This window comes from Eleginops maclovinus, chromosome 11, assembly GCF_036324505.1.
Source record: "Eleginops maclovinus isolate JMC-PN-2008 ecotype Puerto Natales chromosome 11, JC_Emac_rtc_rv5, whole genome shotgun sequence".
NCBI lineage: Eukaryota > Metazoa > Chordata > Actinopteri > Perciformes > Eleginopidae > Eleginops > Eleginops maclovinus.
Genome location: NC_086359.1, coordinates 5,624,616 through 5,647,732, shown reverse-complemented (window position 1 = coordinate 5,647,732; position 23,117 = coordinate 5,624,616). Strand labels below are relative to the sequence as shown.

General features: G+C 40.8%; 2 protein-coding genes across 3 annotated transcripts; both read left to right on the top strand.

Moving 5' to 3' along the window:
- Nucleotides 1–207: 207 nt before the first annotated feature.
- On the top strand, nucleotides 208–7,940 carry gabrr3a (gamma-aminobutyric acid type A receptor subunit rho3a). Of its 2 annotated transcripts, XM_063895637.1 has the most exons (9): nucleotides 208–601; nucleotides 1,138–1,250; nucleotides 3,289–3,356; nucleotides 3,442–3,665; nucleotides 5,186–5,268; nucleotides 5,798–5,935; nucleotides 6,390–6,542; nucleotides 7,005–7,198; nucleotides 7,289–7,940. In XM_063895637.1, exons 1-9 carry the CDS (start codon nucleotides 465–467, stop codon nucleotides 7,589–7,591), a joined length of 1,413 nt encoding a protein of 470 aa, XP_063751707.1. In that variant the 5' UTR covers nucleotides 208–464; the 3' UTR covers nucleotides 7,592–7,940. The 2 variants fall into 2 exon arrangements, with proteins under 2 accessions (XP_063751707.1, XP_063751708.1); XM_063895638.1 differs by lacking the exon at nucleotides 1,138–1,250 and having other exon boundaries at nucleotides 452–601.
- A 1,648-nt stretch (nucleotides 7,941–9,588) lies between these two features.
- LOC134872361 (adhesion G-protein coupled receptor G2) lies at nucleotides 9,589–23,117 on the top strand. The gene is made up of 30 exons (XM_063895636.1): nucleotides 9,589–10,018; nucleotides 11,698–11,771; nucleotides 12,986–13,054; nucleotides 13,484–13,551; nucleotides 13,654–14,369; nucleotides 14,531–14,567; nucleotides 14,645–14,682; nucleotides 14,768–14,892; nucleotides 14,975–15,026; nucleotides 15,207–15,259; nucleotides 16,011–16,055; nucleotides 16,139–16,206; nucleotides 16,279–16,319; nucleotides 16,411–16,450; nucleotides 16,787–16,821; nucleotides 16,922–17,049; nucleotides 17,142–17,259; nucleotides 17,354–17,544; nucleotides 17,637–17,838; nucleotides 18,338–18,494; nucleotides 19,209–19,376; nucleotides 19,500–19,622; nucleotides 19,890–19,935; nucleotides 20,020–20,123; nucleotides 20,212–20,336; nucleotides 20,517–20,888; nucleotides 20,986–21,269; nucleotides 21,796–21,897; nucleotides 21,991–22,143; nucleotides 22,490–23,117. Exons 1-30 carry the CDS (start codon nucleotides 9,939–9,941, stop codon nucleotides 22,591–22,593), a joined length of 3,918 nt encoding a protein of 1,305 aa, XP_063751706.1. The 5' UTR covers nucleotides 9,589–9,938; the 3' UTR covers nucleotides 22,594–23,117.

Genomic DNA, 23,117 nt, shown 5'->3' with positions numbered 1-23,117 from the left:
ATTATCCCTCTCCCCGCCCGCTGCTGCCTCCAGTTTGTAGGTTACTGAAAGATTTCACCAACCACAGATAAGAAGATTAGAGGGAGGAATTAATGGTATTCCTTTGTCATTATAGGAATAAATTGATATTTGGTTTTAAATCAGAGGGAGGGGACAGCGGGGAGTTACATGTTGTGTCAGGAGACGTCAGCAGAGGGATGGCTCAGTGGACAGCAAATGCAACCAGGGAGATTCCTGTGACTTGGAGCTAAGCACTGGATATCTGGCTGATGTTCACCATGTCAGAGCAGATGAAACAGCAGGATAATGAAGATGTGTGTGTGCGTGGCAGGACAGAATGAGTGCTGCTGGGTCATGGACGTGCCAGTAGAGGACAGGGACAGCTGTGGCATTCCCTGGGCGAGACACTGACGCAGTGGGAGGAACGTTTGGGTTCCTCTCGTCTCTCCAGCACCAGCCTAACCATGAGACTGGCCCTCCTGGCCTTAAGACTGATGTGCTTGGCCTGGTTGTGGCCCCTCACCCACAACAGCAGCCACTCAGCAAACAAGAGGAGACACAAGGAGCAGTTTGGAGAGAGCACCAAGCAGAAGCATGGAGGGTGAGCCAAAGGGGGATTTCTCCATATGATTCTTTGCTTTGTAATCGGGGAGCTGCTTTTGCTGTTTGAAATGTACTTTATCGACATATCCTTTGTGAATATTGAAATACAAATATTGAAATATAAGAGCGGGTGATTAATCGTGTGAGGTGAAAGGTGATCTGGGCATAAGACCAAACAGGTATTTTTTAAAAGACTTATGCAACATTAAATGCTTAGTAGTCAAAATGAACAAAATGAAAGACTACATCCTTAAATCACGAGGATTTACAGGAAGACAGCAAAAAAAGATGTGCGTTAAAATAAAATGACGGTGCAAGGTCGACTTCCAAGACACTAGAAAGGGCCCCACGATGCGTCCAACCCAGTGATGTGCCAACAGTTGAGGAACTTTAATTTCCTTTAGACCGAAGCCTTGGGTTGTAATCAGAGTGCTAAAGTCCAATTAACCATCACTAACTCCCTCGACCAGATGTCCGTTCTGCTAGAAGAAGTATGCGTACGTTAAGCTGTCATTTGTTCTCTTTGCTTTTCAGACGAATTGATCTTAAGCTGAAAAAGCTGGACAGCACCAAGTCTCTGCTAATTAAATCTGAGCAGCTGCTTCGGATTGAGGATCATGACTTTGCAATGCGACCTGGCTTTGGAGGTAAGAAACGCAAATAAAATCTATTCACAGAAAGCCTCAAATATTCGTTCTCTTTTTTCAAAATTAATTTTCCTGACATGTGCTCTCCTGGCAACTCGGGGAGGTTTAAGTAGGTTACTGTGCTGCTGTTACGCCAACCACAAAAACCACCGCTGACCTAGATTGTCTGCCGTGTGAGGCGGTGACAGACAGCCTAGTAGGCTACAGTTAAAATAATCTGTGTACTAATTCTGTGGAGGAAGGGAAGAAAAGCCTAATGTTATATGACATTTTTGTGTTGCATAATTATTCAAATTTTAAACTATAATTTGTATTTCCGTATCAAAGAGTGTAAGCGTAGCAAAATCTGTACACCACAAGCTTTGTGTTCGTGCGGATTTGTGTTTAATTTTAACGATACATTCAAGTTAATAATCCATGAATACTAATAATAATAAGAAGCATACTTTACATAAAATAAAATGTTCTGGTGCTTCAGACACTGCATGTGTTTTTTCCTGCAAAGGGTTGGGTGGCTGTCTTCAAATACCAGTCCTCTCCGAGTGACTCTTTCTTGACATTTACTGACTATGCGAGCTTTGCCAAGGTGTTGTCCTGTGACTGTAACAGACTCCCTGCATGTGGCGACTCTTACGTCACCAAGTTTTCTTTGCAAACAATAAGGTCTTTCAAAGTCTGCATGGTGTGGGTGGTTTGAATGTATTGTTTTGTAAAAACCTGGATTTCTGGTGTACCAGTGTGTGTTTTCTTTTGGTACAAACGTTCCTCTCATTGTAGTTCTTGATGCACATCAGTAAATACACATTTTGCATATGGCAAAACATTACATTTGCTCATCAGAAAACCGTCACTCTGGGGAACATATTTTAAAGGTTCAGCCAGTAACCATTGCTTTCCTTTTCGTGCACCGCTCACTGTTTAAAGTCGTGACCATGGAGTTAGAGTTGTGGGACAGCGTTTACAACATCATTAATTGCCCAGCAGCCTTTTCAAAGTACATTTTAAGCTAATGAAAAGCTGAATTGACATCAAATGCTGGCTTTTGCGTTGCTCTCTGCACAGCCTTTCAGCTGCAGACAACCAAAGCGTGCTCTGATGTGTTTGCTCGATACCAATTGGACTGGACATTTTTAGACAACTCTTACCTACAGATTTTGAATGAGTCTGATATTATCTGTTTTTAGTGAAATAACATCCCAAAAAATTAGTAAGCCTTTCCCTCCAGGACCCTACCTGCCTGATATAATCCCTCCCACTGCACTACTCCACTGTAATCGTAGACTGATGGCTTACCTTCATTAGATAATGGCACAGAGGGAACGGGATGTTTAGTACACATCATACGTTAACAGTGTGACTGGGCGATGAGGGATAACGTCCAACTATACGTTAAATAGAATTTTATATAACTTCACAATATGGTTCATGGCGCTGACACATCTCAGTTTAAGTAGATGTTTGGGTTTATCGATGCAGACAGCCGCATATGTGCTTACAATCGAAGTAGATCCTCTTTGTTGAGCTGTTTAATAATGAGCTGGCGACACATGCTCGTAGAGAAGAACAAATCCTTAGTTTGTTTCCTGGCTCCGAACCCATTTGACATCTTTTCCCAGTTCAGGTTTTATCAGGTCATGTGAACTAAAACGCCCCCTAATAGGATTTTTATGTCAGTGATTGTTTGTCTTGTTGGTGCATCCTGGGACAAGCTTAAGACTCATTTTGAAAAAAGGTCAGTTGAAGAGCATAACTGATGGTAGTCTGTTATGAGGGATATTTATATCCGAGCAGATTCGAGTGAGCCAGAAGTATGTGATTTAAATCTGGAAGGTCTCAAGGCATCTCTAAGCTGAGTCATGCTTAAGAAGTAGCTTGATATCAGGGCATCGCTCTAATCCAACCTTCTCTCTTTGTATAATGTAGTTTATGGCGTATATGTCAGCAGTGGGATTTACACTTAAATAATCCCTGGCAGATGTGTGATTCATGGACGGCGTGGCTCTCCTGTAGCTGATCCACTACGTTTGACCTTTTATAGGTTCGGCTATTCCTGTCGGCATTGATGTCCAGGTGGAGAGCATTGACGGTATATCTGAAGTAAACATGGTACGTGCTAATCGGATTCCTGCAGTTAGTCTAAGCACAGTGTTTCCCTTTTCTCATCTGAACATGAGTGTTGTTTTGTTTTCAGGACTTCACCATGACGTTGTACCTGAGGCATTACTGGCAGGACGATCGCCTGGCCTTCCCCTCCAGCAGCAACAAGAGTCGGACCTTCGATGCACGTCTCGTGAAGAAGATTTGGGTTCCTGACGTGTTCTTCGTCCACTCTAAGCGCTCTTTTATCCACGACACAACCATGGAGAACATCATGTTGAGGGTTTTCCCAGATGGTAATATTCTCTACAGTGTCAGGTAAAAAAAACCCAAAGTGTTGTTTATATTATGTAAATCATAAAGAGATGGAATAAACGCAGGAATGTTTGAGTTCACCGAACAGCAACAGTGCCCACTGTGGCCAAAAAAGCATAATTCCAGGAGGATGGAAGTCACTTTTAAGGACACAATAATGTTCATCAATATTTTGAAATGCCTTGTCACATTAGCAAAGTCTTTTTTTGTCTAGTAGCTTTCAGTATTCAATGTGTATTATTGCAAATGAATTCAACTGCATATGTGTAATAGGAAGAGTGTGAGTTTGTACTTCTGAATATTGTCTTGCTTTAAGTGTACCTACACAATTTAAGGAGTTATGATTTAATCCTTTGCATATAGTTCGGTAATTAAAGGCAGGTTCTTTTTCTTGTTGACATATAAGAATAAAAGGTCATAAAACTAATCAATGTTCACCATGTTTAAAGAAAGACAATGGTATATAAATCAGACTATGGGTGTTTTTTTTTTAACAGTTTCCTACTTCAGAATATAGATAGGAAAGGAAAACTCGCTGATGTGATTTGGAGAAAACCTGCCTCTAAAGTCATGTATGGTAAACAATCCATACATTTGGGCTTTAAGAGAGAGTCGGGTTAATACAATTAACTAATAGATATCATCCTGAGACCTTCCAGTTAATAATTACATCAATACAAATATGTTATTCTATTACATAAGTATTAGCATTTTAAGTTAGACATTATCTACTGCCAGCTTTTTGAATATCGAAGAGACCTACACTTCAATGAAGACGAAGTGAAATAAATGCCTAAATGCCACCAGTCTATGAAAGCAGAGCAGGCAAAATCTCCCACTGCCTTAAATATGTTTGTCTGTAGGGTTTTGCCTTAAATAATAAAACCATTTTATGAAAAAAGGACGTCAACCAAGATATGAAACTATCCAGTGGACTGTTAATGAGGAGTTTAATGGGCAGAGAATGAAAGAAGAAGAAGAAGAAGAAGACATACTTTTATACATCTGTTGTGTTGACCCACATTAAACACACAGAGGATATACATGCACACACAACCACATGCAGAGGAGAGGCAGCCAGGTACCCGACGCCAAGGGAGCAGAGGTAAGGTGCCTTGCTCAAGGGCACCTCGGCAGTGGCCTAGGAGGAGAACTGGCACCTCTCCAGCTACCAGCTCACTCCATATTTTGTTTTTTTTGGTCCGATCGGGACGTGAACCGGCGACCCTTCGGTCCCAAGACCAAGTCCCTACTGACTGAGCCACTGCCGCCCCAAAAGAACTATAAGAAGCTTTCAGGCGACATTCATCATATCCATTTCAACAACAGATGTCGTCAATATGCTTCATCCCGACAGATTGCTGCGGCCTCTGAGAGAGTCGGTGCATGAACACATCCATACATGCCCCCCTCCATCACCGTCTGTTAAAATCAGTCCAGTTGTTTATACACTTTTTCTTGCTTGATGATGCTGAATTGACTGATTTATGTGTGTGTTTCTCTAACCGTAAGCTGTGTTTCAGGATCACGGTGACCGCGCTTTGCTCCATGGACTTCAGTAGTTTCCCTCTGGACACACAGAATTGCTCTCTGGAGCTCGAGAGCTGTAAGTACCACTACAGCTGGAACATTTCAGTTTTTTGATGCTTGATGGGGAATTTAAAGCAGTTTTCCCGAGGATTTTTGTACATTTTTTGCTGGATAACATGTTACGTAACTTTTGATATGCTGATTTGTAATTCAAAAAGCATCGGCGAGTAATACTGCTGAGCTCACTAAATAACATGAAGCAGTAGCCAAGCTTCATAAACACACAGCAACCCCCGCCATCTTCTCTTTGCACAGCGTAAACATATCATAATCCTCAATCAGCTCTATCTCTGCCCATTATACAAGTCTGCTCTTCTAATGAAAGATTTACTCGGGATTCTGTTTTTCTGCTCTGAACTTGAGTTTGGTTTTAAACTACAGGGTTCATTTCCATGTTGGGAATCTTTTGTTGTTCTGGCCTGCTTCCATCCCATCTGTCTTAACCTATAACATGGATGAAGCATGGATCCTGATCTCACAGGAGAGGCAATCTTTCCTCTCCTCTGATCCACGACTAACACCTGAATGTGTCTCCTCTCTTAAAGATGCTTACAATGAAAACGACCTGATGCTCTACTGGAAGAACGGGAACGATTCTTTAAGGACTGACGAGATCGTGCTCTCTCAGTTTTTTGTTGAAGATTTCCAGCCTTCCTACGGGCTCGCCTTCTACAGCAGTACTGGTATGTGAGGTCAGAGCCATGAGGGCCCCTCTGAATTGTACCCGATTTGAATGAAAAGAAACTAAAAAGTCCTTATTCTAACTAAATAATCCATCGGAGCTGATGTTAAAGAGGGTTATAACCTCAGATTCATGCAGGACCTTTCCTCTTCCACCTAAATGAATCAGTAACACTAAGGCTAAACATCCCAAAACTATAGTGCAAAGGGGTTTGCGTTATAATTTAAGCATTGACTTCACCCCCTTTTTGAACCACGTCACAATGTGAGGAAGAAAAAACAGATATCAAGGGAGATTTTCTCCGAGTGTGAAGTAATCTTGTGGGGACCTACCCGCTCTAAGAGCCCGTTATATAACTGCAGCTCTAGACAGAAAATAATCACAGCCGAGTTCTAGGTTCTCCCTGTAAATCCACATTTCTGAGCCTCACAACTTCTTTCTTTGTTTTGTTTCAGGTTGGTACAATCGGCTCTACATAAACTTCATTCTCAGGAGGCACATCTTCTTCTTCATGCTTCAGACATACTTTCCCACCATGCTCATGGTGATGCTGTCCTGGGTGTCTTTCTGGATAGACCGGAGGGCCGTACCCGCCCGTGTCTCTCTGGGTACTGAGATCACGTCTTAATATGAACTTCAACACGTGTTGACAGATTTGTTCAACAAATACAATTTAACCTGTATTTGTATTCAAAATCTTTACAGTTTTACTTGTAAGGTATTTAGCTTCTCTTTCTTATGGAGAAATAAGAGCACTGTTTATCTTATTTTAGCACGACAGAAAATAGGGTGAAACACAATGGTGAATTTTCGAAGCATGTAGTTACGTTAAACAGCAGTAAGTGTCTAATAGCAGCGTCGTGTCACCAACATAACTTGTTGTCTCGAGGTTAACAGTAAAACGATTCTATTTATAAAGATATTGAAAAACCTTCCCACGGAGAATATTTGCAATGCATCTCCACTTTTGTTTTATGCCTTTTGAGTACTGACGTGGTGTTCCTGACTTGATGACTGACGTAGCGGGATCCACAACAACACTGTTTTTTTAATTGTTGCTTTGTATGCAGGCATCACCACGGTCCTGACGATGTCCACCATCATCACCGGTGTGTCAGCCTCTATGCCACAGGTGTCTTACGTCAAGGCCGTAGACATCTACCTGTGGGCGAGCTTCCTGTTTGTCTTCCTGTCCGTCATTGAGTACGCTGCTGTCAACTACTTCACTACAGTGGAGGAAATGAAGAAGCTGAGGAGGGCCAAGGTCACATTCAGCTGTTTGTGGCCTAGAATATTTTGTCGTCATGTTTGAACCCTAAAGACTAATTCTCCTCGTTTGCTTTTGTCACCGCAGATCCCCGACTCCTACGACACCAACCAGGCTATGGCGTTCGATGGCTGTTTCCATGACAATGACATCGACCTGACTCCTTTTCCAGACACCACCAGCACCTCAAACACAGAGAGGAACACACAGTCCCGAAACTCTACCGTCTCCGGACCCACAGAGGGAACGAGGCTACGCCGCAAGCACCCTTTACTACAAAACCTCAGCTTCATTATGAGCAACAGCTACATGATCGACTCCTACTCCAGGGTCATATTCCCCATGGCTTACCTGCTCTTCAACATCATTTACTGGAGTATGTATGCATAGGAAATTAACCATGCATCAGAGGAATTTATTTAAGACTATTTCCACCACAATACAGTTAACCACCAACAGGCTGCAATAAACTGATTTATAAAACTCTGCTCGGCTTTGGGCTACGACCTCAAGTTTGTCTGCTGATGATCTCGAGCGTGACGTCGTCTACTCAAGATCTTTTCGGTCGTTGCACGGAAAACATCTGGGATCAGCTGTTGCATTGAATGGCTATTTTTGCCGACGTTTTTCTTCTTCTTCGAATGCCTGTTTTATAAGAAAAATAGTTCTAGTCAAACAAATATGTTCTATTTGATTTCTTGATTAGACACAGAACATCTTATAGTATCATAACTGTACATTGTCTTGAAAAATAAATGGATGTTGTGTGTCAAGTTTAAACAAATAATCCTGCAAAGCTTTACTCTGCTTCATTTTACTTATTTTTTCTTGAGCCGTACACATTCATCAATATACATGTGACTGTGTCTTAAGGCGTTCTTTATCTTTGTTCTCCTGCTGTGGCTGAGAGTGAACTAGTGCAGCCCCCCCAAAAGAAAGATCAATAAGCTGAAAGATGCTAACATGTGCGACTATTTTCAAAATATAAGTAGTCATGTTCTCTATAAAGGAATTATTGCCCATTTTAGCTTCAGAGCTGAGGGATTAAAGTGCCTAATCGATCTTGGAAACAGCAGTTGAGTAAGGGTTTAACACCTAGAGCACGAAAGCCCGTCCTCCACCAGCTCATGATGATGATCATGTAATATCATTTAGATACTACTTCATGCTATGGAGCAAACACATGCAAGCCCATATGACGACCAAGAGTGTAGCATAACAAAGGATTAATAGATGAAAACAGCAGGCTACATTATCCTTTAACAGCGGGAATCGGGATGCTGCAGGAAGCTTTCAAACCTAGGCTATATACACGATGCCGTAATAAACTATTGTTTATTCTATAAATATCTCAGTGGGACAGCAGTGACATATTCTAATTTCTCTAATGTGGATACTCATCAATGTAGGCTGCAATATACTACAATACCTTTGAACAATTACATGCTATGCTGTATACAATTTTTAAAAAGATACCCACTTTTGTATTAGAAAATTAGTTGACAAGGATTGGAGCGAATGAGAAAATATGGAGGGAAGGGATTAGATTTAATAAAGTCAGGTAGCATAACATGGTGTTAATTTAGAAGAAACCTGACCAGAGTTATATTTTAGAAGCTCAGCAGGAGGGGGAAAGCAGTGCAAAATATAGTACAATTTAAAAATAGGAAAACATGAACATTTTAAGATTGGTTTTATTTCTCATGTGTGTTCGTCTACCTAATCTTTAGCCTTACGTCGCCCCCTAGTGTACAGACTGAAAACTACACCTGTTATACCACCTTCCTTTGTTATTTACAGGTACTGCAAGCCGGTCTATTGTCAAATTAGTTTTGTACCACGATACTATAAATGTTGTTAATAATCCATTTTTTAATATTGAGAAATATAACTAATCCGGGCTACCAGGATATGAATGTTCAAATGCAGGATCCCTCCGTTTACATCCTCAGACAGCATCGTCATTTTTTCTTCAAATTGATTTAGTAAATGAGCAGAGCACACACACACCCACATGACATTGAGATCAGGTAAGTGTGTGTGTGCACTCTTTAGGGTGTAACTGTAATACAGTAAATATAGAGGTTTGCCTGCGTAACTATAATTTAAAGTCACACATAATAATTGATTGAATGATTACGTGTGACGTAATGAGTGCAGGTGCTTCACATGCAAACCCCTCCCATCAAGAGTCCTGAATAGCAGGTGCATAACAGGACATAATGCCGGTGTGTGATTTCATATTACGCAACAGTAAATATTTGAATGCCCTTTCTGCAGTGTTACCCTGGAGACAATTAGTTCCAGTCATGTCTGTCACTAGTTACATTAACAAGGCTAGGACACACCCTTAGGCGCACCTGTACTGAGAAACAAATAGAAGAAAAAACAAACTGGAAAAACTTACACACACATCAGCGGTGTACATTTAACCTAATCATTTTTGGAAGATTGTACAGCAGTTGGCCTTCTTTGATCTGGTCTAAACCCAAAGAATTTCCAGTTCAGGAGGTAGACACTGTCGAGCAGGTCAAGTGAACGTTTGCGGCGTCCACCTGTTCAAGTTTTTGTTCCAGGGGCGTGCCAAATGTGTCAGCTCTCGAGTGGGAAAGTCACAGTGAAGTCGCACAGCAGTCTGTCAACAACGCTAACGGGTTTCTGTCGGTAAAGAGAAGAAAAATGCGCACATAAAGTTGGTGGTTTAGCTTTTGTTTTCAAGTATTCGCCGGGAGAAGGTATGTTTCAAGGAAATGAGGTTAAAATGAAGATGAAAGCTGCTGGATCTTCAAGTCGACACACGTTTGGCCCCTCTGCCAGGTAAACTGGTGCTGATGGTTTTGGTGTGTCTGCTTCTCCTTTATATGAGCCCACAGCTGGATCTGGTTTCAAACTGGATTACCTAACAAGCTGTTTCATATACATTATTTACATCTTATTTTTGTTCTTAGATTTTGAATGATCTTTGTATGTTTGTTTACCTTTCTCTGATTTTCTCTTTTTTTTCTCTGTGATTTTGATTAACTATATTTATATTTAGCTTGGGAATTGAGTGCAGCTCAGATAACGTTATGGGGCTGAGGAAAACATTCCCAAGGTGAATGGGTCTGTGGATTTTTGCTGTTGATGTCAAATTCTTCTTCCTCTACCTACTGAAACAAAAGGTCTTCATGTGTTGAGCAGCATCTGTCCTCTACTCTAATCACCTTGTCCTCACCTGTAAGGAGTTTACCTCAGCAGTTAGTTAACTGTTTCTTTCTTATTCTCTCATTTTCCTTTTTTAAAATCCAAATATACTCTACTCTTCCTCAAGTCACTGTACTAACGTTAACTACGTTACGTACAGGATGTAAGCCCTGTAGAGCCCACTGCCTCAAAAACAAACCTTTTGGCATCACTTCCACATTGTAGCAATACACAGAGAAATGGAGAGAAAGATCATTAGAAACATCAAATCTGCTTTGACATAATCTATGGTTGTATTTAGGCTCAGATAGTGCTAAATTGCTCTGATTAATAAATGTATTGTTTGGTTTCCAAACAGCAGCTTTATGTTGTTGTTGTTGTTATTTAGTATCTCAAAGGCTACCCCTCATCTGTTGTCCTTCAAATGACTTAACGAATGTAAACCAAACCATGATCTTGCGATGAACCAAAGCAATTAGTTTCCTTAAAAACATTTCACAACGTTAACCAGTTATTTAAAACTACAATTTCAAACCTCGCTCATCCATTTTGATAACATTACATACAGTATAGCAGTGAGGATGTTTTGATGTCATACTGTGAACAAACAACCGATTGTATGGGTTTGGGTACTAGTTGAATATTACATATATTACATAACGTTCATTTGTTAGTTTGGGTTTCTAAAAAAACAACAAAATAAAGCAGGTGCCAAACTTTAGAGAGCTTAAATGTAAAATAGACTTCTCTGCCACCACATAAGTTCTTAAGACACTGCATGATATAAGCAGTTTCATAATAGATGTAAACACTTATGGAAAACTGAGACCTGCGCAAACATTCCCCATTTATTCATAAAAACCAACATGTGTTTCTATACAGTGCAATATGCACTTCTCTTTATGTGTTACTGTTTGCACTTTCCCCTGAAGCTGTGATAAAGTTAATGTGTTTGTCCTGGACTGTGATTAAAGGTGATGCTGAACATATTTGTGTTACAATAGTGTTTGAGTTTGCACTATCCATTTCTTCGGGGGCCTTGCAAGATATGTTTAAATGACTGTATTGTCCGAGACCAAAGAGAAAAAGCTTTTAAGAGATAATAACAGGAAAGGCCTTTAGTCCTTTTTAGTGTGAGGGGGAAGGAGAAAGGTGCTCAAGATTAGCCTGAGAATGTTTTTGCATGACTCACTCTTTCACCCGTGTGATCTGTACTCAGTCGAATGTCACTACAATGGTGCTTAAACTAGGCCATTTCATTCCATATGCACATTTATAAAAGTGTTTCAATGATTGTATTTGTTCCATTACAGACTGGAGAAGGCGGGATCTTGTGTCAAACCTTTCCAGTGTCTGCACATACTTCTGCTGGCCCTGCTATTGGCAGGTATGTTCTCACATGAGCTGTGACAGCTTGGAGCAGACAATTGAGCGTCAGCATGCGTCCTCTCAACTGGACTGACAACTTTGCACTATTTCATAAGTCTTAAATGCCTGTCATTCAACGCCAGCATGCACACACACACACACACACACACACACACACACACACCAATGGGTTTTCCAATCAACTGTTACCAGTTATTCTTGTCCCATTTCTCTTTGTTTCCTACTGTAACTTCTTTGTAGAGGAAGGCACAAAGCATGACCAATAACAAGGAACAAACTTTAACAAATGTGCGTGGAATTCAACTACTTTGGGAAACTACCACATACTGTATACTTGAACAAACGCTCTGATGTATATGGCAGTTTAAATCTAAGTATACCAAATTAAGATGTGGTTTAAAATGAATTACAAATGTCCATTATTGATATTTTTGTAATAAATGACCACATATTGATAAAGTCTGCAGTTTTATAGATGCATCGCTTTAATCTTGACTTTACACATTCAGTAATAACTTATGATACTGCAATAACTATTATAGCGTAGTGTAAGTGTTTACAACTGTTGATTGTTAAGATACATGTGGGTATGAGTAGTTTCATTATAGATTACTTTGCTTATTGGCTAGTTTATAACTTGCATCCATAATACACTTTTTAAAAAATGTATTTCTTATATTTTTGGGAGCTTTTGGCCTTTAATTGGATAGGACAGTGGAGAGTGACAGGAAAGTGGGAGAGAGAGTCGGGGGCAGAAAGGACCACGGGTCGGAATCAAACCCCGGGTCGCCGGCATACGGTGCAGGTGCCCCAGCCAGTTGCGCCACAGCCGGGGCCCATAATACACTTTTAACGCATTATAAATCACATCCCAGTTGCTATAATGAAACAGAAAGCATGTTGTGTGTTTATGAGTGTAGTCATTTCGATAAAGAAAGCAGAATAAATAACAATGCACTATGAATGCTCTCCCAGTAGATGTGGTCCTAAGATATGTGTTTTCATATCTTTAACTATTATTGCCTATTAATGTCTTTACAATATCAAACAAAATAACAGATCAGTCAAACCAATGTTGGATTCAACACATCACTTGTTGTGTCTACACTTAAAAAGGCTCTAAATCACAATAATCCCCAATAAACTGAAGTGATGAAGTGTACGTTTAACATTTTTCTTCTTGGTAATTCATTCTGTCTTTTACGCCAACAGATCAGGCTGCCTGTGTTGAGGCCGCTGATGCCGTCCCCACTGTTCCTTCCACAAACACACAGCCTTCAGGTAAACATGCAACAGCCTTATGTTATACTGTGTCACTGGTTGGACTTCGCTCATCCATTCTGATCTCAGTAACCTTTAAAGTCTGATGACAGGACATGATAGATGTTACATAGAGGGGGGTATACAATACATCAGCAGTGGAGAGACACATTATTCATTTGACCAGTCACAAATGAGCCAGCCAGCTAACCAATCAGAGCAGACTGGACTCTGGTTTCAGACAGAGGGTGGAAAGAGGTGCTGCAGCACAGGCAGTATGAGAAAAATAAAGAGCTTTTTGAACATTAAAGCATGGAGACATGTCCCAGGAGAGGAATAAAATACAAATATGAACCTGGAATCATCTGTGTTATCAAAGGTTATTTATTTTGGCTTTTATTGTTTGTATCTGTTTACTCAACTACACTCTGTCTTTCCTTCTTTCAACAGTATACTCCTTTTTTGTTGTCACTGTGGAAGTCAATGTAGAGAAAGAGGAAGCAGAGATCATGGCCTGGGTACGTAAAGGAATAGGTTGTGGACTTGCTAATTATTATACTGGATATATGATACTTATATCCTGCAATTAAATATAATTAGCATTGTGTTCCTTTCCTCAGCTTAAACAGATGTTTGCAAACCAGCTGCACACCTGTGTGTCTCCAACCATTGAAGAAACTACTGCTGCACCTACCTCCCCACAAACTACCTCTGCAAACACTTCATATGAAACAACCCTCGTGAAGACACCATCAACATCACAAATATATAATTCAACTACAGCTATGGCAATGACGAGGCCACAGAGCAACAACCATACTACAAATGGAACAACTACAGCATTTGAAAGCGACAGAAATACTACAGCTGCATCAACTACAGCATTTGAAAGCGACAGAAATACTACAGCTGCATCAACTACAGCATTTGAAAGCGATAGAAATACTACAGCTGCATCAACTACAGCATTTGAAAGCGACAAAAATACTACAGCTGCATCAACTACAGCATTTGAAAGCGACAGAACTACTACAGCTGCATCAACTACAGCGTTAAAAAGTGACAGAACTACTACAGCTGCATCAACTACAGCGTTAAAAAGCCACAGAACTACTACAGCTGCATCAACTACAGCGTTAAGAGGCATCACCACACCTTCAGCTGGAACCGTTTTTTTAGAAAGCCCCTCTATAATCAAACGTGGAAGCACACTTTTATTTAAAACAACATCGGTAACAACAGTCGCTGCAAGCAGCAAAACAAAGAAGCCAAAACCAGATGCGGCAAACAATAAGCGCCTAGTTCGGGAAATCCTAGCCAGTGTGACAACAAACAGGTACCTCCTCACAACCATTTCTGATGAAACAAATGAATGAGTGAAAGAGTTCAGTGTAGGCGATATACAACACCACAGTTTTGTTGATACGAGTTCAACTTTGTAAGAGGAAAATGTGATATCTCAAAAGTAACAGACATTTGTGTCAATTTGATTTTCAGTACGACCATCAGTGACATAACATCTGATCTATTTCAAGTAAGTTAACATTAAAATGGATCTGTGGGTGACTGTGTGAGTAGAACGATCATGTGAATTCCTTTGTTTTTTAACAGGATCTTGATGGTTCATGCATCCAGAAGACTGCAATAAGGTAAGTGAAGTAGCAAAGACATTTTCAAATGACTAAAACCTGTGTAAAGATTTGTTTCGTTGTTGACACTGACCTTTTACTTCAGGAACACCAGCTGTTCAGTGACGCTGAAGCTGAAGCAGCAGGTCCCTTTATGTTGTATCTTCCGTACGCTCTGTGTGGCCAGTCATTCCTCTTCTGACATCCATGTGGTGGCAGTAAATAACAGCAGTAAGTGATGCAGATTCTGAAAATAGATAATAACCTACTTAACAAATTCTTATAATGCAATCAACCTTCTGTCATTCAACAGGTCTAACAATGGACTGCAGCTGCAATAGTACTGGTCAAGACATTGGATTATGGTAAGGTGTTTGGTATTTAAAATGTATTATTAATATGTTATACTTGAAAATGCTTTTTTTATGAGTATTTATGGGTTAATCTTTAGGGTAAATATATGCAGTATGGCCATGTTATGCACTGCCTTTTTGTAAGATAGCATAGGGTGGTCTTATTAATCAAATGTGTCTATCTTTACACAGTGAAGACTCTGGGACTGTGTTTCCTCTAGGCAACTCAACACACTGTGGGTTAGGTGAGCTTTCAACATTTCTTTTGCCCATCTTCAAACAACGGAAAGGAAAGGAAATATCCAACCCCTTCTCACTGACTTACATACCTGCCAATTTCAATTTAGACATGTGACATATAGGCCTAGGTAATCCTACATGAAGTCAAAGTAATGTTTACTTAACCTGTACAGTTAATTGAGCGAGCAGTTGTGAGGCTATACATCTATTCCAAGGTTTATGATCAATCCTAAACATGTTGGGGAAATAGACTTGTTTGCTTTCTTGCTGATAATTCCTTTAGAAGAAAATGAACCCACTGATATCTGTACGCTTAACATCCGGTTACAGCCGGTTAGCTTAGCATAAAGACTACAAACTTGCATGCTCAGGTTTCATTGGTAGGTAAAACATTTTTAAAACCCTGACAGTACCACCGATGGTTAACACGTTATACTTTTTCTCTAAAGTTAATTTCTTGGCCGCGTGCATTGTCTTGTTTACCTTTTCAATGAATCTCGCGATATGACGCAAGATTCTCACGAGATCACCTGGCGCTGACCTCCGGGAAGCACCTGCGTGAAGCTACTGTGCCCAGACCTTTTAAATACAGAAATACAACCTTCATAGTTTGTTCTTACATCGGTAAATCATGAAGAAATAATGGCACAGTGGCCACAAATGTGATAAAGCCGGGTTGAATACTGTAATTTCATATGCAAGTGTTTATTTGTATTATAAGATTTACATAAAGGCATGCTTTGACTTTGTTCCCAGTTAATGACGACACCTGCAACTGCTCTGCTTACTGCAATGGAGCTGGTGAGTGTTTTTTATTATTATTACAAAGCCACCTACTAATTATTAAATAAGACACAAGTTAAGTGTTGTGTCTTTGTTTTCAGAGGCATACTACACTTTTGACATTTTAATACAAGATACCAAGATGAACTTTTCATTCGTTTCGTCCATGGTAAGTTAACATTCAGTGTCTCACGTCTTACATCAATGTTTTATCAAACTCTAATCTCTTGAATATTTACAGATTTATAAACTGAGTAAACAAGACTGCCCTTCAAAGGAGGAGTGAGTGTTTGCATTCTTCAAAACAAATCAAATTTGACCTCCGACCCTTAAAATTAAAATAAATCCCAATCTTTGTAATGTTCCTTTACAGCGTTGCATGTCCCCTTTCCGTCATCGCATCAGAATACAAGGTAACCTGCAACCAAACTGTAATCATTTTGCCTGAACTTTACTTTTTTGCTAAAATAGGGAATTTCAAGAGAGATCATATTGAAATATGATGTGAAAAATCATAGTTTGCATTTCATTTTGCCAATGTGATCCATTGCATTGATGAAATTGGCTACTGCAATTGTACATCTATATGTCCATACTTTCTCTTTTTGGTCAGACGTCCAAATACTAATGTTTTGCACTGATTGACACTGTTGATATTCTGTGTTTTAATGCACAAAAGTAGATTTTGCATTAAAAAAGTGTTACTGTAAAATGAGAAGAGTTGAACTGAAATGAACATTTCTTCCTAGAATGCCAATGTGACATGTGGAAGCACATCAACAAAGTGAGTCTAATCCTACTCATAGCTTTGCTGGACCATTTCTTTGCATTGATGCCTTCGAAAAGTGACTGAAATCTGTGCGCTTCTGTTTTTTGACTTTCAGTCTTCAAAGTTGCACAGTGATTTTACACCTTGGCCATGAGGTTCCGATCTGTAATGTGTCGGAAGCTTTGAGGAATCTGTTTGAATCTGAGCCAGGAATAAGTTACAATGGAAAAGTGACTCGAGCAGGTTTGCAAACTTAATACAGGGAAAACAAGTCAATTCAACATCAATTCATGCCGTCAAGAAAATACCTGCAAGTCTGTGTTTGTGTCCCACAGCCGTTTGTGGAAATTCCAACAGTGCCAATCCACTGAGTTCTATCTCCAAGTGGACACAGATGAACCTAAGTCCTGCATCCTTTTGCCCAGCAATAGCATTGTCTACCATCCTGACTTGGTTTGTTTGATTTGCACAATTACAACAAAAACCTGATTTAAAATCTTTTCAAAAATGTCCACCTAGGATCCTAATGTCTCTTTTTTCTTAACAGTCAAGAAGGGAAAAATATGCTTGTAAAGCTTTCGGAGTCGTGTGTTGGACAGGCGCCTACACCCAGCCCGAATATGACAACCTCACAACCAAACGCCTCCACCCCGCTTGTAAATGTTACTACTTTCAACTCGACAACAACATCTCCAGCCCTGAATGCAACCAACACTGTTGCTAATGTCGGCGAGTCAGGTTTGTTATCCCCTCAGCACTGTGTACAACTCCTTATATTTACACCATTATAGCATCATTAAAGTGTACTCTTCAAATGTTGTTGACTTTAGCTGAAAGCCAAGCCAAGGCGCTGCTTGAGATGACCAAAGACGTGTCCAAGCTGAACTCCAGCCAGGTGCGTGAGCTGGTGTCCAAGCTGGAGAGACTTTTGTTGGGCCCAACGGTCAGCTTTTCTCTCGGAAACACCTCCGTCCACATTGTCAGCAATCTGCTCGGTGCCTCTCCTGCGGTGCTGTCTGACTCCTCCAACAGGTTACACATTCATTTTATTTGTTGTCTACAGAAATTAGAGTGGGTTCAAGACCCTTTTGGGAACTTTTTCTTTATTGTGACAATTCAGTTTCAAGTTGCCTCATGGTCTGAATAAATGAATGCCTTAAACGTGCACTGTCTCTTATATGGGGCGGCTCCACTGATAGCAAAAAGACGTCCTCTCCATTCTATAGTTCACATGCATTAGATTTTATTTTCTGCTGAATGCAGAAATACATAATGGACTTTTGTTTTGTGCTTCAATATCCTACTTAAATTAAATGTTGTCGGGGTGTGCCAGGCAGTGAAGGGGAAAAATGAAGGACAGACAGCGCCAAATTTCATGTGATAGCCTCAAAAATAACCTATACTATGCCACAGATGAATGTTATCATACAGTTATGATCTTGTAACCTGGTAGGAAAAGGTTCCAGGGCCTTGTTCTATGGCCTGAATTCACTGAATTACTGATACCAATTACATTTCCTCTTTCCATCAGCATTATAGGGATTGTTGATACAGTGGGGTTGAAGCTGGTCCTCGATGGAAAGGTCGAGAACGTCCTGTCCTCAGCTGTGGCTCTGTCTGTGAAACCAGCAGATGGCAGCAACTTCCAGGAAACATTTTTCTCCATCTCAGACCCTAATACTGTTCAGGTGTGACATGAATAATCCAGAGTATTTGACCTGTATTAAGTATTGTCTAAATCATACGCCATTCTGTTGGGATGAGTGCTAGCCTGTAGGATATTTGAAGATGTGTTGGATCGGGATAGAGGCCTGAACAACTGATATGATGGGAATTAAGTTTCAGGTTGAGATCAAATGCCAAGAGGTGGTGGACAGAATTAAGTACTAAACTTAAGTACAATTTTAGGTTACTCCGCCTCAGTATTTTCATGACTTAATACTTCAAATCCATTTAATTCAAGCGGGAAATACAACACATTGTTTGATTACATTAAAACAGCTTGTGAACCATTACAACAGCAGTGTCTTGTCACCAGTTTCGCAAGTACAGGAATATCAATCCATTCCACCAGAGAGACTTTTCCCATCCAAACTTTAAATGTAAAAAACACGAAGACATGAAAACAGAGGCAAGGACCAAACCCTTCTCGGTTTGGAGAGGTTGCTGCAGTAAACTAGGTCGACCTACTTTCTTTCATAACAAGGATATTAGTTTTTATAATTATATCCTAAGGGTAAATCCCTGGATTACACTTGTTTTTGTACACAAGAAGAATTAGGGTTGAGCTCGGACAGATTGATATCAATTACCACAAATAAAATAGAAGTTGGATTAAAAGTCTGATGATAAAATCTAGTTGTTAAGCCAGTGTCTCTCTGTTCTTGTCCCATGTGTTGCAGGTCCGTGGGGGTTCCAGCAGGCCCAGCAGGAAGGTGAGAGCAGACCCCTCCCTCCCGCAGGGCTCCATCAAGCTGCCGCCCTCCCTCACTGAGGACCTGACCAGCCAGGAGCAGCAGCTGGTCAGAAGAGTCCAGTTCAATTTCTACCAGGACGACTCAGTTTACCAGGTACATTACAGACATGGGATCTGATTTTGATTTAATATCCCTTTAAGGAAACAGTTTAAATACGATAGCACTGTCTTCACAAACTGACTCCTTGTGTGTGTCATGTTGTCTCCAAATATGCAGGACCCTTCTTTGGGAGAGCGCAAACTCAACAGCGGGATCCTGGGAGCGAGTGCGGCCAACCTGACCATAAAGGAACTCCAAGATGATGTTGTAATTCAGCTGAGGAACACAGAGCCCGTTCCAGTAAGACTGAATGATTATGTTTGTTATTTTTAGAAAAAGTGTGTTTGCTGTCTTTTATTTTCATAAATGTCTTTTCCTCCCTTAACACTACACAAAGCAACTACAGCAAATAAGATCACAAGAGAATATCTGAACTTCCGTCTTTGTTAAAAGGAGGGGGCCAAATAAAGATCAAATGTGTCATAGCAGCAGCATATTTAATTCCAATGTAAAGTTGTACAATTGGAGATCGTTAACAAATACCATCTTCTTTTTCTCAAACTGCAGGCTAATTTTGTGGCTATCTGCGTTTTCTGGGACTTCACATTAAATAGTAAGTTTTCCTACCACCTCGATCAGAATTAAGGAAATATAGACAAAGATGAAAATATCGTTTATCTGTGTATTGCACCTGCAGATAACTCAGGGGGCTGGAATCCAAGAGGCTGTTCTGTCCGAAAAAGCACAGACAACGAGACGATTTGTGGCTGCAACCATTTGACCAGTTTTGGTATCCTGCTGGTGAGAAAAATGAGAGTCTGCATCCTTTTCTCTGCTGAACACTTCTATACTGTCCTGTAACTTGTCGTTTTTTCACATTTGCCTGCAGGACCTTGCCAGACAGCCTCAAACCAGTCGTACACAGGCCACCATCCTAACGTTTATCACATATATTGGCTGTGGGGTGTCGGCCATCTTCCTCTCTATCACCCTCCTCACCTATCTGGCCTTTGGGTGAGGATTAGGATAAATTGCACACATTGAAAACTGTTATAATAACCATTGAAGGAGCATGCATTGTGTTTGTTGATAGCTGAATCACTTTGGTTTTCCGTCCTGTATCTTTCTTTAGGTGTCTTGGACAAACCGCCCATTAAGAAAACCTCACTGATGATTTGTGTTTGAACATTGCAGGAAGTTACGTAAGGACATTCCCTCTAAAATCCTGATCCAGCTGTGCCTGGCTCTGCTGCTGCTCAACCTGGTCTTCCTGGTGGATGCATGGCTGGCTCTGTACCCGGACGCTGTGGGCCTCTGCATCTCCACCGCTTGGTTCCTGCACTACTTCCTCCTGGTGACCTTCACCTGGATGGGACTCGAGGCCGTCCACATGTACCTGGCCCTGGTGAAAGTCTTCAATAGCTACGTTTCCCGCTACATGGTGAAGTTCTCGCTCGTCGGCTGGGGGGTCCCGATGATTGTGGTCATTATTGTCATCGCCGTTGACAAGGACAACTACGGCCTTGTCTCTTATGGAAAGTTTACCGATGGCACTAGTGATGATTTGTGAGTCTTCTGCTACACAATACCAAGACACATATCAAGACACACGAAACAAAACCTGCACAATTCAATAAGCTAAACCTTTCGTTCTCTCCCACAGCTGCTGGCTGAAAAATGACATTGCTTTCTACGTGTCAGTGGTGGCTTACTTCTGCCTCATATTTCTGTTCAACCTCGTCATGTTCGTGGTGGTGCTCGTCCAGCTGTGTCGGATAAAGAGACAGAACCCTCACAATTTGCAGCACCGCAGCATACTGCAGGACGTGCGCAGTGTGTCGGGGATCACCATCCTCCTGGGACTCACATGGGGCTTTGCCTTTTTCGCCTGGGGGCCCCTTAACCTGCCATTCATGTACCTCTTTGCCATCTTTAACTCCTTCCAAGGTGAGTCGACTCGTACAGGTTTGACTGAATTGACAGAATGGTGAACCAAATAAACAGGGCTAAAGGGGATATACAGTGTAACGCACATCTTCAGGTTCACAAAACACTTCAGTTATCTCACACTTTTTGTTTGAATGTACTCGTATTCACCCTCTGTCAAAATTCCTTATTATTGTCTCTTTAAGCCTCTCCTCAAAAAGCCCCGTCTGCTCTGATTGGCTTCTGAGAAAAGTTGTAGGTAGTTCTCAGGCGGTAGGAAGAGATACTCAGATATTGGGCGGTGTATTTTAATGAGCCTGTATAAAAGAATAGAGTGGGGAACAAAATCTAAAGGGATTGTTGAATCCTATGTATGAGGACTTATCTGGTTTATAATCCAGGTCCTCAAAATAAGTAAAAAGTTGTATTTATAAGGCTTTTGTCTTATAGTGCTCACCCCTCACACACAATTTGAAAACAGTAAGCCCAAAACAAGTGTCCTTGCAGGTGATATACCGAACATTCAAATCCTGTTTTTGTTTTGCAGGTTTCTTTATATTTATCTTCTACTGTGCGATAAAGGAGAATGTGAGGAAGCAGTGGAGGACCTTCCTGTGCTGCGGCAGAATGAGGCTGGCAGAGAACTCAGGTTTTTAAGTCTGGAAATCTATGGAGATAACTCATCAATTATTATCTCACATTTAACCTTTTATCCTGCGGAATTTCCCATTTGTTTTAACAGAATGGAGCCGCACTGCAACACAGAAGATTGCTAAGAAGTCCTCGGTGACCAGAGTTACGTCCCTTCAATCCTCAAACTCGTCCCAGTTCAACAACTCATCCAGCTCGTCCTGTTTCCTCGTCAGCGACTCCTCCGAGCTCGCTAATGGCATGAGTAAGTGAAGAACGCCCAGCATCTGGATAATGGGAGTCGCAACCACATGACGGTTATACTTCTGAGTCATACTCACATTGTCTTAAGCAAGACTCAGCCAGCCAACCGTGTAAAACAGGTTTTATTTCAAAGGATCTGTCAAACAAGGCTGTCTGTGCGCTGCAATATTAGAATACAATAATAAAGTAGACATATATTGTTACATACCAAATACAGTAGGCTCTGAGCAAAGTGTCCAGAAGCCCAACACTTTTGAACTTTTCTCCTCCACACTTGTCATAGCAGTGCACAACACAACAAATATTTTATGTTCAGTAAATTGAAGAAATAATGTGCTGTGTTACAGACAGCCCGTTTGAAGACAACGTGATCACGGCAGAGGAAAACCACAGCACGGATGTCGTCCTCAACGAGATCAACATGCAGTACAGAAACCAACAAACGCCCTGATCCAGGAAGGACTCGACTGTTTTTCATGGGGGTTTTTTTTAGGCCATTTTTCACCTTTATTGATACAGATAGATTTGAGAGGGGGCGAGATGCAGCAAAGGTCCGCAGGTCGGAGTCGAACCCCTGCAGGGAGCGCTCAGCCTTATCTCTACCGGGAAGCTTTGGGCAGCCCAGAACTGAATATTTAAAGGCTCTTATTTTGAAATACTTGTATATAATGTTAATAGAGAATAATTTATATACGCTCCATTTTCCTGTCACTTGTATTATGACTTGTAATGGGCAATCCTAAATTATGGCACTTGATTTTTACACGCCATCTTATCTTTAAATATGTATCTGCTGTATTTGCAAAGGGAGCCTTTATTCCTTTGTATAGGGATGTCATTTTTATAAGCAGCTGAATAACAATGTGTACACTGAAAACTATTCACTATAAGCACAGGCCAACAGGCTGGATTCATTTTTCACTGTGAATTTCTGTCTTTGTGGTTGTTAAAATAAAGGAAGCATGTTCAAGCTTA

Excerpts from the sequence above, each read along its gene's own strand:
- LOC134872361 (XM_063895636.1), top strand. The coding sequence starts at position 9,939 with ATGTTTCAAGGAAATGAGGTTAAAATGAAGATGAAAGCTGCTGGATCT. Across the intron at positions 13,552-13,653 it reads AAGCAGAGATCATGGCCTGG|CTTAAACAGATGTTTGCAAA; the intron begins GTACGTAAAGGA and ends TCCTTTCCTCAG. Across the intron at positions 22,144-22,489 it reads CGAGCTCGCTAATGGCATGA|ACAGCCCGTTTGAAGACAAC; the intron begins GTAAGTGAAGAA and ends GCTGTGTTACAG.
- gabrr3a (XM_063895637.1), top strand. The coding sequence starts at position 465 with ATGAGACTGGCCCTCCTGGCCTTAAGACTGATGTGCTTGGCCTGGTTG. Across the intron at positions 1,251-3,288 it reads AATGCGACCTGGCTTTGGAG|GTTCGGCTATTCCTGTCGGC; the intron begins GTAAGAAACGCA and ends GACCTTTTATAG. Across the intron at positions 6,543-7,004 it reads ACCCGCCCGTGTCTCTCTGG|GCATCACCACGGTCCTGACG; the intron begins GTACTGAGATCA and ends CTTTGTATGCAG.